The sequence below is a fragment of the Trichoderma aggressivum genome, assembly GCF_033847375.1.
Source record: "Trichoderma aggressivum f. europaeum strain CBS 100526 chromosome Unknown scaffold_042, whole genome shotgun sequence".
Lineage (NCBI taxonomy): Eukaryota > Fungi > Ascomycota > Sordariomycetes > Hypocreales > Hypocreaceae > Trichoderma > Trichoderma aggressivum.
In genome coordinates this window covers 285,056-297,932 of record NW_026946408.1, presented here as the reverse complement: position 1 = coordinate 297,932, position 12,877 = coordinate 285,056, and the positions used below count along the sequence as shown (strand labels likewise).

The 12,877-nt window shown below is 52.4% G+C and overlaps 2 protein-coding genes across 2 annotated transcripts; both read left to right on the top strand.

Moving 5' to 3' along the window:
* Nucleotides 1-761: 761 nt before the first annotated feature.
* On the top strand, nucleotides 762-3,406 carry Triagg1_8560 (transcriptional regulator family: Fungal Specific TF; the record flags this gene model as incomplete). Its single annotated transcript, XM_062903420.1, has 2 exons — nucleotides 762-2,311; nucleotides 2,587-3,406. The coding sequence occupies 2 exons, from the start codon at nucleotides 762-764 to the stop codon at nucleotides 3,404-3,406; spliced, it is 2,370 nt and encodes a 789-aa protein (XP_062752556.1).
* A 6,816-nt stretch (nucleotides 3,407-10,222) lies between these two features.
* Nucleotides 10,223-11,111, top strand: Triagg1_8559 (uncharacterized protein; the record flags this gene model as incomplete). Its single annotated transcript, XM_062903419.1, has 2 exons — nucleotides 10,223-10,418; nucleotides 10,507-11,111. 2 exons carry the CDS (start codon nucleotides 10,223-10,225, stop codon nucleotides 11,109-11,111), a joined length of 801 nt encoding a protein of 266 aa, XP_062752555.1.
* Between the last annotated feature and the right edge of the window lie 1,766 nt (nucleotides 11,112-12,877).

Genomic DNA, 12,877 nt, shown 5'->3' with positions numbered 1-12,877 from the left:
CGGTCTCAAGGACCAAGAAGGGCCCAGCACCAATGGCTGATGCCGGATTGGTTTTGGAGCTGCAGCTGCGCGAGGCTTAAGGGCATTGCGGCGGCTGAGACCCGTATGGAGCAACGGAAGCCAGTTGAATCTCGAGGCGCATGTCGTCAGTCCAGTCACGCTCGCGGAACCTTGACTCAACTCTCGTCATCACACCCTTGCCGACGTTTTCCTCCTCTTTACATTCCGCTCCAGCCCCATAACCTCACTCTCAAACTGAGCGCGATTTTCGCCATTGTATATTCGTATAAGAATCTCCCTCCCCTGCTGCGCCGCCATCTCGCCCGTCCCGTTGCGCAGAGTCAATCTGATCTGGAGTCCCCCCGCATTCGTCTCATCCGTGGACAGCCCTCCGACCTCCGGAAGCGCCGAGATCAGCAACCGACTGCTGGATTGATTCAACATCGCAGCTGCAGGGTGTATCATGACAAATCACTAGAGGGCCGTCGACCAGACCTTTGCCCAGAGACTTGAAAGGCTGGGCGACTCCTCATCACGACATCCTCAGGCTGAATCACCAGCCACGGGCGATTTATCCAAGACATTTGTTCTGGAGCCATTCCGCCCTGCATTTCATCCCTGCAAACTCACCCCAGGGTCGATGTGAAGCCGCGCGCCGGCACCTTCAATGCTAGCGCTCGATTTAACGACTACACCTTGCACAACACAATCCCCATCTCGACTCTCTCCAGCCATAGCCGTAATTCCATTCCTCGCCCGCCATGGAGGGCATGGACCTGACTGCCGCCTCTTCCTCGGCCGGCTCGACGCCTGCTGCTCAGGCTAAGAAAAAGTCTCGTCGAGGAACCGACCCGACCACCCAGAAGCGAAGATGCATCAGCACCGCCTGTGTCGCTTGTAGGCGACGCAAGTCGAAATGCGATGGCCAGACGCCCGCCTGTGCCGCTTGCTCCAGCGTCTATGGCACCGAGTGCATCTACAACCCCAACTCGGATCACCGCCGCAAGGGAGTGTATCGAGAAAAGGTCGACAGCATGAAAGCCCAAAACTCGACGCTGCAAATCATTGTCGAGGCCATTTTGAATGCCGCCGAAGAAGAAGTGCCAGGAATCGTAAAGAAGATTCGAACATGCGACAATCTCGATTCGATAGCCCAGGAGCTTTTGAAAGCGAGTGAAGCAGAGCTCAATGAAGAAGACTTTGACGGCAATGTGGACGAAGCAGCCATGGATTTCCTACCCGTGACAGGAGAACGAGAGCTTGCCGGCAAGATGGGAGAGCTGCGGCTCGAAAATGGCTCAGTGCGCTTCATTGGCGGCACCTCTCATCTCATCTATCTAGGAGACCCTCACCACGATGGCATCGATTACGGTTCACCTTCTGAGCCCGGCATTTGCGAAAACCCCATCACGTCATGGACCCGAGTGACCACCGATCCACGCCTCATCATGCACCTCATGAACATGTACTTTAACTATCACTACCCATACTTCACCACGCTCTCACGCAAGCTGTTTTGGCGCGACTTCATGAGGGGCAAGGCGGGCTTGGCGCAAGGCACGGCGTACTGCTCCTCGCTATTGGTAAACGCAATGTTGGCGCTCGGCTGCCACTTTACCGATATCCCAGGCGCTTTTGGCATCCCCGGCGACAGCAGGACCAAAGGAGACCATTTCTTTGCCGAGGCCAAGCGACTCATCGTCGATAATGACGAATACGAGAAGCCGCGGCTTGTGACCGTGCAGGCTTTGGCACTCATGTCTGTGAGAGAAGCGGGCTGTGCAAGAGAGGCCAAGGGCTGGGTCTATAGCGGCATGAGCTTCCGAATGGCTCTCGACATCGGCCTCAACCTCGAGGTAGAGGGCCTGGATAGGGAGCACATGTCGGAGGAGGAAATAGATGCCCGGCGCGTCACCTTCTGGGGGTGTTTCTTATTCGACAAGACCTGGTCCAACTACCTGGGCCGGCTGCCACAGCTCCCAAGGAATTCCTTTACCGTTTCCAAAATCGACGTCTTCCCTGACGAAGATGCGGCGCTGTGGTCGCCTTTCACAGATAAAGGGTTCGACGACTCTCTTGCCCAGCCCTCGAGGACGCGAGCGGTTGCTCTCCACTTGTCCAAGCTATGCGAAATCAGCAGCGACATACTCGTCTTCTTCTACCACCCAAGCCACATAAAGAGGGCCGTTGGCAAATCTCTTGAGCTGAAGAAGCTCAGCGAGCTCCACCAACGGCTTGAGGAATGGCGGATGAATCTGCCCAAGGAGTTTGAACCAAAAGAAGGCTTGCTGCCAAACGTGATATTGATGCTGTAAGTTTACCCGTCGATTTACAAGTGAGACCAGGAAGAGAATACGGGAATAGCTGACCTCGATTCTCCATTAGCTCATTCTTCCATCTTCAATACATTCATCTCTTCAGACCATTCTTAAAATACACCCCGGCCGCGTCACCTCTGCCATCACATATATCACCAAGGCGAATATGCACTGCAAATGCCGGTGCCATTTCCAAGTTGATGAGACTGTATAAAAAGTCCTGGAACCTCCGACAAATATGTAACATTGCAGTTTACATGATACACAGCGCATGTACGATCCATCTGCTCAATCTGCCCGAAAAGACGGCGAAGCGGGATTTGACCCACGGTCTAAGGCATCTGGAAGAGATTGCCGAGGATTGGCTCTGCGCGAGACGGACGCTAAGCATCCTCAGCGTCTTGGCAAGAAAATGGAAATGCGAGATACCAGAAGATGCCGACATGATCCTCAAACGGACGGACGAGAGATTTGAATACTACAGCACATCCGAAGTTCCCTCTCCTGGATCGAGCAACTTGGCTCCTATTTCGCCGGGGACCTCAGAGGAAGGGGCAGTGCAAGCTACCAGGCTCGAGTATGGGCTTACGAGGCACCCAACTTCAGAGCCTATAGCTCAGCCAGCAATACAGACGTCTATCGAGGAGCGGCTGACGATGGATTCGCCCATGTCCCTGGGCAACAATAATCCCCTTCCGGATCAGCGAGGCATGGCCATGGATCCCTCGCAAATGGATTTGCAAGATATACTGGGATGGTCGCAGCAACTAGGGATTCCGTTGAACTCGCAGTCGCCGGCAGCCCAGAGCCACATCTCGTCGGACATGGGCCATCGCCAACCCCAAGCCCAGACGCAAAACCTAGGCATGGACAGCCGCGAGTGGCTGTTGAGTGACTCGGCGCGGCTGCACCAAAGCTTTGGAAGCTGGGATATGAGACCGCAAGCAGGACCTGCGAATCAAATCTTTATGTTTAATAATGGTCGGGGCGATGGGGTGGGGGTTGAGAATCCGGACTTGAGCTCCTTTGACTCGCTTACTGAGTCTTTGACGACGCTCAATGCGTGGTTGCCGTCTGGGCTAGAGTAGAGGGATCGGGGTTCATTCACCAAAAGTGTAATGCTTGCATGCTTTGTGGTTGTGCTTGTATTTGGATTGCAAGCTCTTTTTGGCAAGAAGGCGCTCTTTTGGCAAGGAGATGGGGAAATACATCATGGTGTACCCGTATGGTGATGATTTCATTTTGGGTGAAATAGTGGCAGCTGTAGGACCAAGCCATCCAAACTCTGGATACCCTATTATTATTATTTTGGTCGCAATGCTGGCCTTTTTACGGTCCATGTAACGTTTTAGCTGACAGCGGCGGAGAAAGTAGTGCCGTTATCTTACATGTAGCAGATGTAATGTAGTCTAAAGCATTGATTCCCCTTTCCATCTACATTATCTACTATGGGGGGCACTAAAAAGGACGGTGTCGTGTATGAGCATGTCACTGAGGCTGAGGACCGCTCGGACGGAATGAACATGATGAGAAGATGAATTGCGAGGAAGAAACGTAGAATTGGCCAACTAGATTACGTGCTCGCCGGATTGGGAGTGTAAAAGAAAGAGAGAGAAAATGGAGAGGATTTCTACAGGTTGAGATACGCGACTCGAAAACTATTACAACTGGCCTACCTCTTTCAATTCGCGGTCTCTTTCGTCGTTGATGTCGTTTTATCGCGTCGTCTGTCTTTAGTTTTTGGACAATGGACGATCCGGCCCGTTTAGACAGGGGGGGGATCGCGACAATCCTTGCAAGGAAAAAGAAAGAAGAAGAAAAAAACTCACTTTATCGATCTTGATTGCGCCCGCTTCGCTCGCCCCCTTCCTTAGCTCGCTCCTTTGTTTTTTTTTATCTTCAATTTCGTCATTCCCGCTGGCCCCTTGTAAAAGAGAAAGAAGACAAAGACGCCAAGCGGGAAACAGACAAACGCAACGTTTTCTTTCTTGCCTGGTGTTTGTTTCTAAGAGAGAGAGAGAGAGAGAGAGTGGAATGTCTGACGTGACGCCGGTCTTTTTCGGCTGGCTTGCCGCGCGCTCTCTCTCTCTCTTTCTCTCTCTCTCTCTCTCCCCTCTTTTTTTTTCGGCCCTGCCCCTTGTATCATTTCATCCTCAATATCGGGCTCGGTTCCCAGACGCCGAAGGAGGCCCGGGGAGGACACATTCTTTCGATGTTGGGGTAATTTGTCCACGCCGTCGTACTGCTAGTGGAAAGGAGGGAGGTGTTTTTTTTCTCTTTGGGCGGGCCATTCCGAGTCACACGTGAACAGGCAGGGGGAGGGAAAACGTTTTGCCTGTCTGGGCCTGGGAGAGAACGGGGTCAGTAGGTCATTCGTCTTTCTCGGCTTGGGGTTTGTGTTTTGTTTCCCCTCAGTTTGTTTCCTCGGGCTGTCTCTTTTTCGAAGGGGGAACGGCAGCGGGAGACGGGAAGGGGAGGCGAAAGAGGGAATTGGCTCGCTTCTTTGGTTGTGTTTTTTTTTTCTCGTGGCGTCTGTATCCTCTCCACACCCTTGCAAAACATACTGTACAGTTACCGTCCAATCCGTATACAGAGCACCGAGAATGATGACGGAGTGGTTTTTTTTTTTTTTTTTTTGCTGGGGGACAAGGGGGTTCGTTGAAATTAAAAAGGGCTTGTGAGATGACATACCGCAAAACAAAACGGTGGACCGCTGCTTAAAAAGACTGCTTGCTGGGCTTCTTGCTTAATCTTATAAAACCAGAGGGGAAATTGAAGAGGCCATTGCCCATCCGAAGTCGCCGAAACTCGAGCTTTTCCTCGAGAAGAGCCAAAAAGAGGTTCCCCAGGCAGAGCTAGTATTAGTATTGCCATGCCTTGCGAAAAGAAGCGGAGCAGCGCAACCCAGCAGGCTAAAACAGAGAACCGGCCCCATTGAGCAACAGGGGGAGAAGGAAACCTGGCAAAAAAAAACGGGCGGGTTAGAAGCAAGCAGCCAAAGATTCGCTTGGGTTACATGGATGTCATATTCATGTTCGTCTTCAGCCTACTATACCTGGACAATGGAACGGTTCAATGTCTTTTGCCGCCGTGGAGATGCCTTCTCCGCAAAACAAAGAAAGGCACAGGCACATCATCGTGGAGCCCCAAGAGCATGAGCATGCCCAACGGCGTTTCGAGCTGCAAAGCAAAGCATTGGCGTGGATTAGAGTCAAGCAAGTTCCAAAGAAGGTGAGATTATGGGTATGGGGGAGGGTCTGTCCCCTCACGAGCAGGACGGACGGGATACGGACAGGGGGAACTGAACTGGGGAGAGAGAGAGACTCACACACACACACCCCCAGTCGGCCGCAGGAGATAAATCTTGTTTGCGAGATGGCCACATGCCCGCCGGAGTTATGTGTACTGTAGCGCACCATAGGTACTCGTACAGTAGCGGTGCAAGCAAACAAGCACATGGACTCGTGCAGAGAGAGGGGGAATTGGCCATTGCCATTGAGTTCCCAACTCCAGATCCGACTTCAGCGTCACGGGCCGGCCCTCTTCAGTCTTCATTCTTGCGTTCGTGGGGTTTCGCTGCGTCTGGGGACGGGCCAAAGGAGGAAATGCTTGCTGGCTGATGGATTGACTACCTATGAGAAGAGGCAATTGGTTAGTATTCTCGTCAATCAGCACACCCACACAACTTTCCATGACGTTTCTTTCTCTCTCTCTCCTCTTCCTCTGTCTTTTTTTTCCCGTCTGCTGTGCGGATAGGCCCGGATCGACAATTGCGGCGATAAAACAAAATGGGGTGATTGTCAGGACGAGCATTTTTCGTCTTCAGCTTGGGAATGAGCAGACCATTGACTTACCCCTTGATTGCCAATGGACCACGTCACGATAATGCATGGCCTGATCCCCCAAAGTAGTTTGCAGATTAGCTTTGTTTTTTCCAGCTTTGGGAGGCGACGATCTCCGTCTCTCCCTCTCTCGCTGCTCCTCCTCCTCTCTCCTCTCCTCCGTGTGGGAGGGAAGGGCGCAGAGCTCTACGGAGTATCAATTGTCGGGTTAACAAGTTTAATAATATCACATCTCCATCTTCATCGGGGATGATCAGGACACTTTCAACCGCCTTTGGTTTGTAATCGGAGTTTTAAGGCTGTTTTCTGACTTTAACCTTTTGCCAATTGCCGGGAAGCCTAAGTCTAGAACCATGTCGATGGCTCCCTTTTTTTTTTTTTTGCAAAAATACGAAACGAGTTTCAACTGCCCAAAAGATTGATTGTTTTTTTTTTTTTTTTCACTTTTGGTCCGCCAATCGACCGATTCTCCTGTCCTTACGAGCGACGTAACGGAGGAGCTGCCGATGGCCTCTCCAAAAGCTGGAGTCGGCCCATGTGCGTTCCCTTTTTCGGGATGCCGGGCTTTTGTTCCTGGTCGATCCAGGTTCGTCTTCCCCGCGGTGGCGTCCGGGACCTGGAGGAAAAAAAAAAAGGAAGCCAAGCTGGATGGATGGTTTGGTTTCAATTGGGGCTTGGGAAAAGCGGCAAATTGGCATGATACATGATACAAGGTTAAGATTTGGCAAAAAAAAAAAAAAAAAAAAAAAGTCTGCCTCGTCGGCGTTTCTATTTTCACGCTTTTAGTCGCCAACATCGGACGATATTCCCGTTGGTTTTGCAACCTTGTAGGAAAGCCCAGGGGGCGTGAACCTTGGGTTTTTGAGGATTTGGCGGGGAAACGGGGAAATGGGGAAATGGGGGAAAACCTGGAGATGGCATGTACGAAATATACTCCGGAGTGACAGCTGCTTTGACAGATCTCGCACTTGGAACAAGGCTGGGGGGGGGGAAGGGATCAGGGTCGCATTTGGGGGGGGGCAATATAAAGTAAAGGCTGCTCGGCCGTAGCATCGTCGCATCGTTGGGTTTGTTTGATGCATAAAACTCCAAGCAACCCTCCAGGCTCAATTCATTATAGGCAGCGGATCAATAGCTGGTGTCTTTGGCTTTGTTGTCACTTCACTGGCTGCAAAACTCCGGGGTTCGGCCCGAGTACCGCTTGGCCACATGCAGGTCTCATTCGAGCTTGAAAACAGGGGCATCTCCATTTCGGCGCTATTCGGCAGGGTGTGGTACAGTAAGTGGCAGTGACTTTTGGGGCCGTCCGGTGCCTTGCGGGAGGGGGATCGTGAGCCTCCGAAAAGGCTGTGTGAGTGTGAGTCTCCGAATCTGCGAGCGTTCTGGTCTGTGTAAGTCCGGGGGAACATGGGAGGTGGGCATCGTCATGTATCGAGTATCGAGTATCGAGTACCGTGCCGAGGAGGGCATCGACAGGGCCCCTGCGAGGTATCTGCGTCTTCACCAATCGAGGCGGCGTCGACATCATCACCCTCCTTGCCCAATCTTGACTGCCCGTTCTTAATTTCGTCGTGGGCAGTGATGCGGTGGCGGTTATCGCCACCGGTATTCGCGGTCCAGGGGGGAGGACGACTGATGGCGCTTACACGCTGCCGAGTGCCTTCACTGCTTGATACTTGATGCCGTACCTTGGATGGCAGCATACGAGCAGAGCCCATATAATGTAGGAGTATTAGTTGTCGTATTCAACAGTAATACGACTCTCGTGCTTACTGTATAAACCTCGTGTTATTGCGATTGTCCGAGTCTTCGTATCGAGCTCTGGGTTAGTAGTTGTTCGTATTACACGACGACACAGTCTGATGCGCGTCTTCCTCCTCCTCCTCTTCTTCATCATCACGGGTTCGGCACCAAGTGATCAAGTTGCAAGTTGAAAACTAACCCTCAAGTAGCTACATTACCCCATAGTCTACCTACTTCTACCAAACAGACATCTACTACTGAAGCTACGAGTACTAGGCGATTCCTCTTGTTTGCCGTCGCGCAGCTCTTACTGGGTTGGGGAGCTGATGCATTCAGACCTCCTCCATGTGTACAAGTGTCCGTCGGCGGCCAAGGTAGCATCATCTGTAGTCTTTTTTCCCGATGACATTGTGCCCAAGTGTGATGCCGCTTGCCCCTTCTGCAGGAAGCATGAATCAGGTCCCGATGGTGTTGAGGGTGTATCGCCGCAACGCAATTTATTTTCTTCAACAACCCCGACTTGGGAGTTGGAGAGGGGGAGATTTAGCACACGCGATGCTACCAAAAGCCCGAGTGCTAAAACTCTTCAGGGCTCTTGGATCCCTGCTCCCATTCTGCCGTTCTAGCTTAGTTTTGCCTGGGGCACAGCGCTAAATGGTAGCGAGCCGGCGTCGTAAAAGGTCTGGAGACGGTTTGCGAGGGTCCGTTGAGAAACGGACGGAGAATTAACCTAGCCAATTGGTTATGTAATATATCCCGTTGCAACCCTGAGCTGAGGTTATCTGATGTTGCTTGATACCCAACTAAATTACCCAATACAACTCCAGTAGAAGCCGGATGGAAGAAGAAGATGCTGGTGATACTCGTACGAACGTCGTGTTGCCTGATATAGAAGATGCCAGATGGCAATATGTATGAAGCACGTGACCTCAATGCGTCCAGTCCTTGCTCCAGCCACATGAAGAATCAATCCTCTTTACTTCTGCTTGCTTGTTTGCTTCTCTACGGCCGTCAACCTCGAGCTCGATGCTGGCCAAGTACACTGCAAACTATCTCTCCGATCACATCACATCACATTGCTACAGATCGGCTACTGGCATTTATTTCCCGTCATCTTTCACATCTCCAAAAACTCCGGAATAGCTCGCTTCACAACCCGCCCTAGCGTGGATGGAATTGGCCGCTGGAAATCGTCGGAGCTGGAGAAACCGTCAGCCCATCCATCACATCACACACACAAACTTGGCCTGGCCTGCTCTGCTCCAGGATTTCTCCCACATGACACCATGTTGCTCGACTATCGAAAACACACCCACCTTATCCACCGTGAAACACGGCCAATTTCGACGACTTGCCAATGTGAATGCGCCGGCTTCAAGGCAGCCAGATGGCTTGAAACTCTCGTGCTGCTGTTGCATTGCAATTGGCCGCACCCCGTTGAGATGCCTCGGCGCGCAGCCAGCGAATGAGCCCGCGCAGCTGCCGACTTTGGGCCGCTAGAGGGAGATCAAGCGACGCTTTTCTTAACAACAACGCAGCCGATCCGCAGATCTCATTAGAAGCTGCCAATTAACCTTCTGAAATGGGAGTGTCTTCCGGGCGCTAGGTCACAGGATTTGGGCCATTGACGAGACTCGAAGTCAGTGCATAACACGCTCATGACTACAGTTTGTTTCACAAGGGCGGGCAAACATGCCAATTGCTCGTCGTGCTCTGGCAAAAGCCATTCCAATGAGCTGCTCTTGACCGTGTTCTTACCTTGCGAATCGAGCGCGACTGCCAATTGCCAAAACGTCGGCATGATATCCATCTCTGTCTACATATACTGGACGTTATAAAGCTCGTGAGAAGCACTCTCCGTTTTGTACTCTACATCCCCTACATCTGCCGGATTTACCTACAGTATATCAAAGTGAGTCTCTCCTTTGCGGAATCGCCTCTTTCGTCTGCCGCTTGCATGTGAATCGGCACCTACTCCATACCCTGGTAGATCTTCCGATCATCCGCCAATGATTGACAAAAATCATGACACCTACCATTTTCGTCACAAGCCCCGTCCAATGATCGCCTCAGCGCTTCTCTGCTGTGATCGTATACTTGCTGATCTTTGGAGCATTTCAATATTAAATAGGACTCGCCAACGTCGTTAATGTTTTGCTTGTCAAGTCTATCGGATACCCAACTCACCAGGCAGAGAGAGTAATTAGGGAACCAGAGAGGCGAGAGAGAGAGAGAGAGAAGAAGAAAAAAAGGGACAGAAAAGCAACTCGTCGTGGCAACAGCCGGGGCTCTTTTCCGTACAGTAGAACCGCAATCAAAATGCCTTCTCACAAGCCCATCTCTCTTTTGGCTACGCTGGCTTCCGTTGCAGCCGCAGCCTCTAGGATTTGTCCCAGCAACACTCCACTCTCATGCCACAACACCACCGCCGTCGACGACTCTTGCTGCTTTATCCCATCTGGTCAGCTGCTTCAGACTCAATTCTGGGATACCGACCCCTCCACCGGCCCTGCTGGTAAGTAGTTTCCTGTAGCCTGGCACGATGCAACTCAATATTACCTCCCAAAGTGGGGATGAATGCTTAACGCTGCTTGTGCTGCTAGATTCCTGGACCATCCATGGGCTGTGGCCGGACAATTGCGATGGTTCATTTCCCCAGACGTGCGATGCCAGCCGGGCATATTCCAACATCACTGACGTTTTGACTGCCATGGGTGCCGACGACACCCTCCACTACATGCAGACCTACTGGAAGGACTACCAAGGCAACGACGAGTCTTTCTGGGAGCACGAATGGGGTAAACATGGCACTTGCATCACCACGCTGGATCCCGGCTGCTACGATGACTACGTCCCCACCGAGGAAGCTGCCGATTTCTTCTCCAGGACCGTGTCGTTGTTCAAGACGCTGCCTACCTACCAGTGGCTGGCTGATGCCGGCATCACCCCTGACGGCTCAAAATCTTATGCCCTCGACGACATTCGGTCAGCGCTCTCCCAGCAGCACGGCGCAGACGTGACCCTGGGCTGCGAGGGCAAGAGTCTGAACGAGGTCTGGTATCACTTCAACGTCAAAGGCTCCCTGCAAGATGGCCAGTTTGTCGCCGCCGCCCCGGACGGCGCCAAGAGCACCTGTCCCGACTCCGTCTATTACGACCCCAAGGATGGGGGTGGCGATGGCGATGGCGACCGTATCCTCCACGGCTGAAACGGTAGACGGAGAGGCGATTTCGAGGGCAGACAGACCGACCCCAGAGCCAAGACAATACAAGGCAAGACACGACGGGGAAACAAAGAAACATGCCCTGTACAAGGCCAGAGTGTGGGGATCGGCGGACGGGACGGGGATCTTTTGTTCATGCATGTATATTTGCGAATTCGTCATGTATACTACCTCTACTACTCCTACCTACTACATTGCCATACATCCTGTGACTCGCCAGTAATGGCCATGGTCATTGTTTTGGCGATTTCGATGGACGCGCATAAGCTACTCGTACGAGTACCTATAGTACATACCATTGCCCCTTGCTATCCGCACCCTTGACGTCTGTGTATTTGCATCTTCTTGACGGCCCGAGAAGGCGGCTTACAAGGCACCAGACAAGTACATACGAGTATCGTCCTTGCTAGCTTAGTACGAGTTAGCGGCTGGCCACTGCTTTGGTGCCTGGAATCGATACTAAATACCTACAGACACAAGGCAAGGCACATACCGAAACCCGCTGCATCGGATTTGATGCCGGTGATAGTGGCATGGATTTGCCCCTATGACACGGACTGGTAGTCAGTTACTTAGTACCAACGACCAACTAAAAGAGCAGCGATGCAGAAACGGTGCCGAACCAGGGCAAGTGGGGCGGGATGACACGGGCCTGCGTGCGTCCTTGGCGCTTTCCCCATCCAACATCCACAATCCACTTTGCACCTGCACTGCACTTGCACTTGCACTTGTTGCAACTTGCGCTTTGCGTTGCGCTTTCTTCAGCAAGTAACGAAGCAACGGGCAAGCCACCGCAGATTTTCTTTAAAAGCGGCCAATGGTCAGGCACTAAAAGCCGCCCGCCCAATCACGGGCCATTCATGGGAATTAAAGCTGTCTGCCGCGCCATCTGGTTGGCTCCTGCCCTCATGCCTTGTTCCCCCCAACGCAACGGTAAGTACAGCAGCAGGCAGGTGCGAGCTACTTGGCTACTTCTCGTGAGCGTTCCTGCTCTTTTGCAACGCGGCTTTGTTCTCCGCGCAGAGACACTCCAGGGTTGAGTCTGACCTACTGCCGTGCGCGCTTCGTATTCCGCGCCTCGCAGGTCCGTGCTTTTTTTTTTTCTTTTTCCATCCCAATCTTATCGTAATTTTTCTTGACCTCGATTCCGATCACTCAACTTGATGAACCGTTTTCTTTTTCTTTTTCTTATATCGTAACCTCTGATCAATACTGCTTCGTCTTCATCCTTCTGCTCGATTCCTTTTCGATCGCCATGACAACAATCTAATCAAACATGCAGTCAGATGAGGGGGATGCCAAAAATTTTTCCTCGCTTAGCCCAACGGAGACCATTTCCGAGCGCCGACTTTCTCTCTCTTTTTGCTCCCCTTGCCCGGTTGTCATTTCCCGGCACGCCCTGTTCTTTCGTTCGTCTGGTTGGGGGCAGCAAAGCCCAAAAAACCGTGGCGCCACTGGGACGACCCCATATCCGTCGCATGGCCCCCCTGTACGCCTTTCCAGAAGCGCTTAGATGGCCTCGACCCATTGGGAAACGCCTCCGACTTGCCCGTCTTGCTGAGCTCAGGTCCGAGGCCACGGTTGATGGACGGCAGAGGCAAAAGCCACTGCCCACAAAGAGGCTGGCACGAGAACCAGCTTTGCCAGGCCTAGCAGGCCAAAATGGCCCGCCCAGGATGCCGCCAGTGCCTGCTGGTACGGTACGGTACTCGCACTCGTGCTGGGACTGGGACTGGGAACTGGACTTCCAG